The sequence below is a fragment of the Fundulus heteroclitus genome, chromosome 21, assembly GCF_011125445.2.
Source record: "Fundulus heteroclitus isolate FHET01 chromosome 21, MU-UCD_Fhet_4.1, whole genome shotgun sequence".
Classification (NCBI taxonomy): domain Eukaryota; kingdom Metazoa; phylum Chordata; class Actinopteri; order Cyprinodontiformes; family Fundulidae; genus Fundulus; species Fundulus heteroclitus.
The window spans coordinates 29,890,804-29,903,584 of NC_046381.1; the positions used below are offsets into that span (position 1 = coordinate 29,890,804).

The 12,781-nt window shown below is 40.6% G+C and overlaps 1 protein-coding gene across 7 annotated transcripts in view; it reads left to right on the forward strand.

The window, feature by feature from the left end:
- Window positions 1-12,781, forward strand: part of mpp7a (membrane protein, palmitoylated 7a (MAGUK p55 subfamily member 7)) — a 122,193-nt gene that overhangs the window by 48,063 nt on the left and 61,349 nt on the right. For all 7 annotated transcript variants that reach the window (XM_036125106.1, XM_036125109.1, XM_036125110.1 and 4 more), the window contains 2 exons: window positions 1,906-2,024; window positions 11,733-11,810. In XM_036125106.1, the coding sequence (XP_035980999.1) occupies window positions 1,906-2,024; window positions 11,733-11,810 (197 nt within the window). The remainder of the gene's footprint in view (window positions 1-1,905; window positions 2,025-11,732; window positions 11,811-12,781) is intronic.

A 12,781-nucleotide genomic window follows, 5' to 3' on the forward strand; every position in this document is an offset into this window, starting at 1 on the left:
TAGTTTAATGTGAGGCATTAACCTAATGACTAGGTGAGCCACCCATAGCAGCAAAAGCTAAAATTAAGAGTTTGCCATTGCTGGCAATGAGAGTTTAACATCACCACAGAGGAATTTTGACCAACTGTCCTTTGCAGAAATGCTTTAATTCAGACACATTTTATGGTTTTCAATTGTGAACAGGGTGTTTAAAGTCATGCTACAGTATCTGATCTGGATTTAAGTCTATGTCACCTTTTTATCATTTATGTGGCCTTGCTACTGTGGTCTGGATCATTGTCCTGGTCTACAACCAAAGAGTGATTGGGCTAAAGGCCGTGTGCTGATGGCTGAACCTTCTCTGGCAGGATTATCTAGAAGAGAGAAAACTTTATTTCATTAATTGTGGTGAGTTGTCCAGGTCCTGATGAAGCAAAGCAGCTCTAAACCCCAAATTAAAAGAGATTGCAGAAAAAACAGCCGAGCTGCCCCAGTTTGTTCTGACACATTGATGTCCCACGTTGATCCTGTAAAGACTTTATTTGCATGATCAATGTTCATTTTAAGGATTTCAAGCACACAGTGGTTGCCTTTAAGGAGTTTAAATCTGCGAGGTGTTTCCTGATGGATCAGGTCTTTGGTGGATATTCTGGCGCTCCGGTTGAGTGTCTGACCTTTAATGTCTTCCACACTTAGAAACAACTGAGTATCTGCTGCTGCTCTTCATCCGCTGACCTCCAGGTATGTTTTGTGTTTAAGATAAAATAGGAAATTCCTTTATTGTCTCACAATGGGGAAATTCGGTTGTGACGGTGTCAAAGACGCAGACGGTTTAATTAGCGATGAAAAAAAGAACAAGCTAGTCAGATCTAAATTGAGTTCTAAAGAAACACCAAGAATAAAAGTAAAAAAATGACATACCAGAGTAAATATTGCACGATTATTGATAATATGGCCTACTCAGATGAATAAAAGATGAAATATTTGCATTAAACAGTGGAAAAACTGGAGATAGTTGCAATATGCATGATAATACAGCAGCATCTGAGAGTAGCTGAGGCGATCAGAAGCAGTCTCACCGACTCTCTCCCTCTGAGTGCTTCACCTCCATCTGCCTGATCCTGAAACCATCAGCCCTCCTGTCTGGCTCTCTTTCAAACGTACTTGACATATTTGCTTCTTGTATATGACAGGTTAGGGATGTCTAAAAGGGCTTGTGGATTTCAAGCATGTGTTGTTCTGAGAGGGTTCAGATTCAGTCGTGCTTCCTCTCACTGTCACCTGCAGGCTTTGCTCGGTTTCAGCTCCTTCAGTTCACGTCTTTTGGGGCATCATGGAAAGATCTTTTGTCCGGTCCTGCTTTGTGTTACAGAACAGCAACAGAGACCATTACTACTGATCCCTTTTCATAACACAGAAGCAACCCAGCGCTTCAGTCCAAACATGTGAGTGTTTGCAGGCAAGGAAGACCCTGATCCGTAAAGCCCCCAAAGGCAAAAAATATGAATTTTCCACTTGATTGAAACAGAAGCTAGATCCAGAGGATGGCTGGCGCTGTGGTTCTGGAGTTGGTCCAGTGTCCCTGGTCAAAGAAATAACAGCAACATCTGGGACAAAGGAGGGAAGAGAAATGCTGGATCAAGCTTTGACTGTTGACTTTTGCTCCTAGTGATGTGTGTCGGGGTGGTTTTGGTTTGGTTTTCACTCTACTTCTGCTTCATTGTGTAACAGACCTAGAACAGAGCCTGTATGAATGTATTGTGTATAGTGATTGATTGCATGTATACATGAACATGAACCGAATATGTACCCTTTAAAAAAACAACAACAACTTCTGTTTTGTTTTATCACGTTGCAGAGGTATCCTCGTGTGTCAGGGAATGCTACCTCCAACTGTACTGATGGGTGCTTTTTAATTCTCTGCAGGTCTGTATGCGATGCTGGCAGCCCTGCCATCCCAGCTGCAGCCCCATGTCAGCCGTCCGGAGGACAACACCTTCCTGCAGGGCATGTTTGGGGAGAGAGGCCTGCACTCACTTGTGAAGGTAGGAAAATCTAGATCTTCTTCAGAGTGGTACTTAAATATTGGGTTTTTAAGAGCGTGACACTCACGTTGCTCTCAGTAAAACATCACCATAAAGGGGTAAACCATCGTACGGTCATGGCCAAAGACAAATATTTTATGTGCTTCTGTGCTGCACCGAAGAATAATACAAAATATTTGGAGTTTCAGTGTTCTTTAATGGCAATTGTTTTCAGTCTAATTAAAGACTCGATAATTACAGTGTTGACCACTTTTCATAACTTCTGCTGTTCTATCTGAAATGCTGGATGTCACCTTTCTCGGTCAAGAACTGACAGATGCACATCACTGTTGATCACTGTTAGTTGACTTCTGTTTCTTCTGTTAGCTGACTTTTAAGGACTGGCCACAGATCCTCAGTAGAGAAAATCTGGGAGGTTTCTTTGTCACTGGTTCAAAATTGGTGTTCTGATCTTTGAGCCTCTGTATAACCCATTTTATAATAACCTTTTTGTAACCATCACCGAATTGTACTGTTGAAAATTGTTGCTCGTTGTAGATGCCTCCTTCTTTCCAGCAGTTTTCCTGGGTGGACCTTTGGTGCGCCCTCTGTCTTGGATGAGAAGCAGTCCCCATCCACATGGTGCACTATTAGCAACACACAAGACCCAATCCATCTTCACCTTTTCGCTCTGGACAAGTTATTTCCCAAACAATTGTAAGAAGGATTGAGCAGATACTTGAACTTTGCACCAGTCTTGATTGCACTTTGTCACCCGACCTTTGTAGAAGAATTTTGACATTACTGTATGAACAGAGTTTTGCACCAATGGCTACGTCTGCTGACAGCGGGGGGCAAACGGGTCAATTGTCCCATGCCCAGGAAAAGGGGCAGAATTGGGCTTTGATCATTAAATTATAGGCAGGAATAATTTCTCATAATGTTATTATTTAGAACTTGGAAGACTTTTTGTGGAGCAAATCTTCTATTGTTTTGTGATTTTCTGCATCTGTTTCACTCAATTCATCAATTTACTAATAGAAAATCACCAGGTTTTAGCGTTGATTTTAGACTTTGCATATTGTTGTGTGTTAAAAAAGACACCAGTGACCATTTGTACGTTCTGTTATTGTATATTTCCCCCTTTACTGGTCTTTCTCTAGCCACCAGTCAAAGCTCTGATGATGGGACTTGAAGAAGCCAGACGGGTTTCATTTGATGCTCAGATTGTTATGGATGGCCACAGAAGAAAGCAGCTTGAACCCAGATAATGATGGGCAGCGCCTGATCATGTTCAGGTTCTGGTTCTCTGAGGCCCCAAAGAAAACACTGCCTAGTTCAGAGCCCGTGGTGAGACTAATGAAGGTAGCGTTATATTTCTGAGATATCTAGCCAGACATGAGGGTGGAGCTCCTGGGGTCAATCTGGTCTTCTAACCACTCCTGATTATTATGGGCTGTTGGAAGAGAAGCTCCAGGCGTAGTGGTGTCAGTTCTTCTCAGGGAAAGCGCTTTCCGTTTGGAAAGTCAGATTCTCAAACTAAGCCAAAAAATGAATGAATATGAGTGTTTGCTTTGCAAGATTCTAACAGCTGGTGGGCACACAAAACTAGGTGCAGCCTTTTAGAGCACCATTTTCTTTCTTCTGCAGATATCAGTGACATGAGGTAAAGGATGGATGAATGACAGGAACTAGATCAAGCTCCAACCACAGGTCTGTGGTTGTAAGCTTGTAAAAAAGCTTATTTCCAGCTCTATGTTTGACAAAAGGGTTCATTGGCAGATTTCTGAGATCTCAGGGGAAAAAAACAACCACTTAAAATGCACTTACAGTCAAATCCTGTTACTGATTCAATACTTAAATATTTAATCAGAGAGCTATGTTTTGTCTTTATAAAACAGGACTTTTTACAGTGGCTCAGTCTTCTTTTCCTTTTTGTTCAGTGGAGATGGGCTGAGCTGCATAGAGAGTCTCTTGTTCTGTTCCAGATGAGCAGAACCATTTTCCTCTGCTTTCTACTTTACTGAGATGTAAAGCAGCCATTAGCTAACCCACCCAATCTATAGACATCTAGACCGTAAAACACAAAAGAGTACACCCATCTCACCTTACAGCATAGAGCAGCAGTCAGAACCAGCATTGAGGAGAACATGGCTAATGTCAGCACACTGTTAATAGAAGCTTAACGATCCTCTTCCTCTAAAGCCCCACCACCAAATCTCCAAAGGCTCTGACTGGGATAGTCAGAGAAGCTAAATGGTGCAGAGAAAGCACACATCATGTTAATATGACAAACTTCCCATCATGGAAACACTCAGGCCTCGCCTGGTTCACAATGGCTCATCGGCTGCTGCTCATTGTGTCTGGAGGCAAAGAACCAGAGGAAGTGATGGAGATGGAGAGAGACATGAGAGAAGAGAGCCTTCAGACCCTGATGAGGACTTGTCTCTGGTCACCAACCCTCATCATCCAGTGGGGAGACCCTCCCATAGTTCTGGTCAGATTATTTCATACCAATGAAATGATGACTTTCTCTCAGCAGGGCTGGAGGCTCATCAGTTTACCTCATTTACAGACTTTACATCAGTTCAGGATCAGAACTGACATGAAATGTGAGTTCTGCTGTGTATACCTAGCATAGCTAAAACAACACAGAGAGTTTTAATGAAAACAGGTCACTGAAGCAAACTTTTTATAAACTTCTCCTCACTTATTGTTCTGCTGCCAAGGTCCCACTCCAGAAAAAATCCACAGAAAATGTGAACCAGTGTTCAGTTTCCACCTGCCTCAGGTGGGACTCTCTCTTCTGACCAAGTTCCTGTCAGCGGGCCTTTGGTCGGCCTCTCAGATCCCTCATTTTGTGGTCAGTCAGATTGCCATAAATTCCTGTTAGCTGCTAGCAGGCTTGGCTCCTGCTTCGTTGTTTCTTAACATTATTGATGTGGGCTCTCCAGTTTGTTCTTCACAAATTGCTGCAGACCTTTAATAGTAGGTTACTTTGCTGCTGTGGATTCTTGGACCGAGGTAGAAAGTTGAGACCGTTTTCAGTGAATGAGCTCATTTTCAGACATACTGGACTGCATATGTTGGGTACCAATCAGACTACTCACCCTCCCAGATTTATGGCGTTCCCTATGATGAATATCAAAGGGTACGTCAACTCTGAAAGCCAAACAGAAGCCTTTTCCCATTATAAATTTCAATATAATGTTGATCCTGTTTTGGACTGTCATTTAGAATCACAGAACAAAGAAACAACATATTTTGTGATTTGAGTTTTTAAGCTGTGCATGCATGCATGCAGATGCTTTCTGTCTACTTACCCCCCCCCCCAAAAAAAAATGCATAAAAACATCTTTAGAGTGCTTACCCAAATTAATTTATGTTTAACCCTGAGATTCTCACACTGAATGTTCAACCTAAATAGTAAAACGTATTGAAACTTTAACTAGTTTGTAGTTATTGAAATTTGAATACAGAAATTTTAGAATTTTCTTTTGGGTTTTAATTCAGCTGTAAATGAACTAGACAGAAAAAGACTATTGTGGAAATGGTCGTCTGTGGGTTGCTCATTTTTCAACTGTGCTTGACAAAAAAATAAATAAAAATAAACTTGGAACAAGTTTTGTGTATGAAATTAGTGTATATTTTAAAATGTCAATTTATTTACCAATCTTTCTACTCATTTCAATTTTTGATGGTGAAACCACACTACAAAACACCACAGAGCAAACTAAGCGTCCATAAAGTAGTAAAAGAAGGTCTTGTACCTCCATTTCTGTGGCACACAGTTAAATAAAGAAACTTCCTGTTTTCTTAGTTTTTAACACAAACCAAAGAGTGTGACTTTTATTTCTTCTGTCTTAATACTTTAAAGCCATTACCCTAAAGGTTACTCAGAATTCCTTTTTAAAGTTTATAACAGTTAAATACATTATATAACAATAGTTTCTAACAACTATATAATATTAACAACAATCAATTTTTTTAGCCCAACTAGTACATGTAGTCAAAACAAAGAATGAAACAAAAATGTTCACTGCCTGCGGATGTTCCCTCTCTGGAAAGCCACAAACCTCATCATCAATACAATTCAGAGACCCAAAATAGGTTAGTTGAAAATAAGGCAGAAATAATATCAAACCAATAATATTAAAGACTAAGTTCAGTTACATTAAGTTTTATACATTTTTTTAGGAGGTTATTAATATTATTTACCTACAGACAACCATTCATCACCTCAAAGCAGTCAAACCATTGCTCTGGGGATTACTGAGAATCCCTTCCCAGTCATATTGCTGACTGCAGGTGCAGACCAAACAGCAGGGGGTGCTGTTGTCATTTAAAAGGATTTAGAAAGCCTGTATTTTCTGGACAAAAAAGGGCAAGGCTATTTGTGTGCCCTAATATTTGAGAAGCACTGCCCTATGGTCATCATGGGCTCCACCTGGTCTTACTGGAGATGTTCTGGGCCGTGAACTTTAAGCAGAGACTTCATTGAAGGACAAAGAAACAGAAACACAATCCATCCCTGTGATCTACAGAGCTCTCCTCTTTCCATCAGCTCACCTCTCCATCTAGCTCACCTTCTGCTTCCTTACACAGTCTTTTATTTCCTCTGTGCCAGGCTTGAATCCTAAATCCTCTCTGAATAAGTGTTTGTGTGGCTCTGCTTCTTTTCCTCGACTCTTCCTCTCTGTTGATGATGGAAGCTGAAGGTGTTTGTTGTTCTTCCTCCTGCGTTTGCTTTGATCACAGGAAAGTCCACAGATGGTTTAAAAGGTCTTAGCGGTGTTTGACCATTAACCTGAAGCGGCCCTCGGCAGCACTCTGAGGTCTTCTAAGAAAGATTTAGACAGATGTTCTGTTTCTATTCCAGTCCGGCCTCACTGGACTTCATCGGATCCATCCTTACCTGTGTTGCTGGTTTTCCTCTTAAGGTTTTAAGCCCACATGTTGTTTTTGGAAGCCCACTTGATCTGTTATTTCTTCGATTTTTATTCCACAGGACAATTTTTTTTTATTTGCCAGCAACAGCGCTGCCTCACTGTGGGGAAAGAGAAGGTGTTCTGCTAAACGTTGGAGAATGACTTAAAACACATGAATGCGTCATGGACAGCAGCTTGGAAAATGTCCTGAATAGTAAATAAAAGCATTTGCTCACAGAGGAGAAATTCCTCAGTAAGTCAGTAAGTGGAGGCGGCGGAGCACCAAGTAGCTCAGCAGATGTTACTGGGACTGTGGTATGTTGGAGTGCTGAAGACACTGGCAGCCTAACTTGCTCATTTCACCAGTTTTCTTCCAAAGATGATGAGGACAGATGAAGGAACTGGAGCCGCTCCTTTTATGGCCGCCTGCAGTAGAGGAACAGACAGAGGAGTCAGAGCGCCGGGTGGAGAATCAAAAATTTCATCAACAGCAACAGAGTGGAACTCTTAAGATGGGACTTTCTTTCTTTCATTTTATTTGGCTCCCCATTAGGTGCAGTTCCCTGCATCTACTCTTCCTGGGGTCACACATTCAACATCAACAACTAAAATACAAATCATACACAAATTACTCCACTTTGACAAAATATACAGCTAAAAACTAAGGAACAACAAATAAAACTAGAAAAATTTGCATTTCTTGTGAAAATGCACTGTGAATGCAGTAAGCTGAATGATTAAGCAAAAGATGCAGAAGTTCTATGAAGAAGAGAAAAAATAGCTGAAAAGCATTGAAGAAGTTGAAAAAGTTGAATAATTTGAAAAAAGTTGAAGAATTTGAACATGAAAGAACAATAGCTGAATGATTAGAAGAAGAAAAAACTGAGGGAATGGCACCAAACATTTCCTAACTCATTCTAAACACTGAATCATTTAACAAAGCAGAAGTAGAATTTCAAACTCTATTATACTGTAGCCATATGTGGGCCTGCATTTCTAGGAGTATAAGGGGTTTTGCCCCCCATTGAAAAGCATTGGATGTTTGACACCTCATAGCTTGGAGATACATTATGCGACGTAGGCCAAATTTCCTGTGCAGCTTTCTCTCTAAAGGAAGTATAGACTCTGTGAAGCAGAAGTTTGTACGAACTTCCTAGAGCTACTTCCGGTTAGCAACATGCTAACAGTTAGCCGCTAACATGGTTGTGTTCAGTATCACCGGGTGATTGTACTCTGTCAGTTTGGTCCAAATCCTGTACTGGGAAGTGCCTCAAAAAGGGGTGCCAATACTTAATGTCACCAAACGTGACCAAAGTTCATGGGTCAGATTGGCCTCCTTTAGCAACTCAGCCTCACCAAATCTGGGCCCAGAATTCAACATTTGACCAAAATGGTGTGTAGCTCCATTTCCCACAGGTGCGTGGTGCTGTATTGGCCAATCGGGTCGTCTCTGGGCCTCATGCCAGGTCCTGTTGGAGTCCAAGGCCCAATAGGAAAGCATGTGAAATCCAAAATGGGCCAGAAAAGTGACACATGGCTGATAATCACATGAAAATTTTAAAATGTTAAGAAGAAGTGACTGTGCGAATTTCAAATTCCTACATTAATCACAGCCACTGCAGTGGGTGTCGAAAGTTGCCATTTTATCCCAATAGAGCCTCTCCCTCTGGCCCTCAGAGTTCCGTCGTCATGGAAACTCACTCACACCTGCAGCTGACCATTTTACCGAAGTGCAGAGACTTTGCTCAGACTCTGCCTCATTGGAATAGAATGGAATACTTTGCCTCAAACAGCGCTCCATATCTCCTGATCCGTAAATGGTAGAGACGTAATTTTTTCTGCGTTTATTTCGTAACGGATAGGAGAACAAGACAAACTATCAGTTTTTGCTGGAAATATTTTAATAAAGGTGTAAAAAATTATGATCTAAAGGGGACTTTTAAGGAATTTCAAAAATCCTCTAAAAACGGTCCCGAACAAATCGCTCTAGCTGAAAAAGTATAAGAGATATCAAAATAATTCTTTCACTGTGAGTATCAGCAGGCTTTCGAGAACTATGTTGCTCATTTTTATGTTTGTACAAAAATCGGTGTAGGCACAGCGACAATGTAAAAAAGTGGATCATGTGGAAAAATGCAGCACTAAAGCATTTTCAGGATTTTGCACATTCGCTACTCCCGAACAAATTGTTCCTGCGGCAAAACCGTAACAGTTATAAAAAAAAAATCATTTTTTGTGAGTGCCAGAAGGGTTGGGACATTCATGTGTGAAAGTCTCATGCCTGTACATCAAACGATTTAGGAGTAGCGACGATGGGAAAACGTGTGATGTTTTGGATTTTCAGACGTCATTTTTCAAAACCGCTCCATAGGAAATGAATGGGGGAGGTTTCGGGTTTGTGTCGCTCTGAGGTGATTTGCAAAAAAACTATAAATGCTACACCAATAAGGGTTACATTTCCTGAATCCAGACAAAAAGTCCTACGTTTTGATGTATAATTCATGTGGATAGGTTGAAAATTGAGCGAGTGAGAAGAAGTTGTTCAGAGAAGAAGAATTTGTTGAATTTCTAGAGTGCGCACTCTATAACTGCCTCCTTGACTACCATAGCAATGCATGTTATTTGCTGAATTTCTTGAAAAGCCAAAATTATTTTAAGGAGGTACTATATGAAAATGGTAAAATATATGAAAAAGCTGAAATATACCATAATAGCTGAAAGATATCACTACATTTTAAAAGTTGAATGGCGTTTCTAGCTGAAATTAGGCTGAAGCAGTAAGCTGTCAAAAAGCAGCTGAAATGAGCGGAATTTTAGTGAATTACATTCATTTCCTATTGGAGAAAAAAAAGCTGAAAATTTGCAGAAAAAGCTGAATATTTTAAAAAGTTGAAAAGTTAAAAGTACAAAAAGATATAGCCATCAATTCCAGAAGAAACTGAATAGTTTAAAAGTTGAATGGTTGAAATCGGAGAAAAATTGTTGGAGGAGAAGCAAATCAAACTTTAAACAGTAAAAACGCGATGCATTCACAGTAATAAATGAAAAAAAAAATATACCACTATGAAAACATATACATATACCCAAACATATTTTTGTGATACATATACATAATGTGTGCATATAGAACATACACAATGAATATCTTATAATATAGGATTGATAAAGTCCTTCAGGATTGTTGTTTTTCTTGTGAACACCTCCTCAAAACTGTTCTAAATTCATTATTGTGATTCATCTCCAAATATTTTTTGGTAAGGTGTTCCATCTAAACAGGACTCCGTATAAGGCCAACATCCACAATAAATCTATATAAACTTTTTTGTAGTGTAAATATACCTTCAATTGCATGTCTAGTTTGAAACTCAAGGTCCCAGAGTCTGGAGGAAGAGTTGAGAGGTACACAATCCACATTGTTTGAAGTCCAGTGTGACGTTTCCACAGTCACTGGTGATTTGGGTTGCCATGTCATCTTCTGGTGTTGGTCCACTGATTCATCCAAAACGAGGCCCAATCGAGTGCATAGAAATATAGGTACGTCACTAAAAGCTTGGCATTTCTGTTTAAAATACCCTTTATGGTATTGATCTTATGTCCTATTCTAATATCCTGTGATGCTGAATGTTAGTTTTTCATTATCTTTGTGACAATAAGTGACAATTATTAAAATCTCAAGAAATATTTTTCACTATAATTACAATGAATTGATACGAGATACGCTCAGGAGAATAAATATCGAACTTTTTCACGATATTCCATTGTTTTTTTAAGTGTTCGCGTGGGTGTGTGCGCAAGCAATGTCACGTACATGAATCGTTACTGCAGACATTGAACTTGGAAGCCCCTCTGAGCCTCGTCACTCTGCTCCCCCATCATCCAGGAATTCTCCTTATTTTCAGCCGGAGGCTCCAGGCCCACGGTCCAACTCCGTCTGACCCAGACTCAGCTCGTCGCCATTCTGGGCTGAGCAGGGCTTTGGGGATTTACTAGTGGGAGGAAACTGGACCCAGTCCGTTCGGTGACGAGAGCTGACAGCGGCCTGCAGGCTATCACCATAATGTCTTCTCTGCTGCTTCTAGACCAGAATGCCAGAGCCGTAGGGGGTTTAGAACCACTCTGTCAGTAGACTGTTGTATGTTTGACAGCAGTAGGGTGTTGTGTGGTTTCTGTGTTTTGTTTTGTTTTTCCCTGCTCCAAACTTCAGTTTTGGGCTGATTAAAGTGTTTCTTTGAGGACTGTAATCAATTAGTAGCACACGGTCGAATGTGTTTGTCTCCAACTTTCCATTTCAGCAGCTCCTTAGAGAAACAGCTTCGTCTCTCAACGTTGAACAGTTGGAACAGCTGAGCCAATTTGCTCCGACTGTGGAAATGATTTTAGGGCCTCTCTGGGCCATAAAAATAAATAGGTGCTGGTGGAAAACCTTTTGGTTTGTAAAGTGGATACTAGGGCTATAAAAACACGTTGTTGTATAAGTAATCTGCCTGTCTGCACATTTAAAAACTGCTGGAACTGAATTTGTTTCTCAGCGCTCAAATAAGAAACTGAGAAAATGACTATAGGCTGCTAAAATAAACTGTGAATTCAATAATAACCAAATGAATACACAGACTCCCAGATTCTAAGTAAGAAAAAAAAGGGGGGGGGGGGTCCTATATGGTATGCCACTTTGAGTTTACTTGTGCAGAGATGAGAGAGTCAAAGATCTCTGGGTTTGATTCTTTTACTTTAACCTCCACCCCACCACCTTCTTCCTTTCTTCAACCCTCCTTAATACTTAGATTTTTATTTATTTTTTTAGATCCACGAACGGCTGCAGCACTATGAAGAGAGCAAACCCGTTCCTGTCCTGGAAAGTGCAACAGTTCTGGCCGAAGAAGTAAGATTTTTCAGCTTCTGTTTATATTGTTGTACCTGGTGATGGGTGCTGGATGAAAGAAAACAGATAAAAACTATTTGTTTTGACGGGGTTTTTTTTTGGCCTGTGATGAACTCTTTGATCAGTTGTCAAGAAACCAAGGTCTCTGCCCTGAGTAATTTTATGAAACCTTTTTTGTCATTTGGCCTTCATCCCAAAACTAGGAAAAGGACATTAATGCAATTAAAAAACAGCTCATCAGAGTGTGAACGATCGGGCCTGTTTTCTCTTTCCTAAGTCTTGGCTCTGCTTCCCCAGATCATTGTAGGAGTCCAGGCTACTCCAAAGACCCCCAACTGTTAGCCTCTATCCTTCCTCTGCATTACATATTTTCCCTTTTTTCTATCAAATTACAGACTGTTAATTTAACATTTTGTAAATGCCCTGTAGAGTCTCCCTGGGATTATTAGACATTTGGATGAACTCCATAGATTGTGTATGAAAGGGTCTGTCAGCAGATCCCAACCCCAAGAATCCTGTCAGCTCAGAGCCTCGTGGTGTATTTTTGAAACAGATCGGTTTTCAGCCGTCATGCTGCTCCGAATGAGCTCTATTCAAGTGGTGGTTGAGGACTGAAGAGAAAGCAGAGAGATCTACTGTTTGATTTCAGGTTTAGGTTTCAGGTAACGGGGACTGAATTTATTAGCTAACATAAAGTGGCCTTTAAACCCCGTCTGGGTGCAACTACACTGCCTGCAGCTCACAACAGGTGGCTCCACTGCTCAGTCCACCCATAGAAACCTGACCTAGCTGAATGTTGGTGATGCGAGGAGCTGCCATATTGGATCTGACAATCGGCCTTAAAAAGTTTGTGTCACTTTCCGAGGAGAAAGTCTGACTATGGCAGCCATTACATTCTTTTAGGTTGGCTTTTAATCCATTTTATTTGGGCCATGGAAGAAACAATGTTTCTGTGGGGTAATAGGTGAATG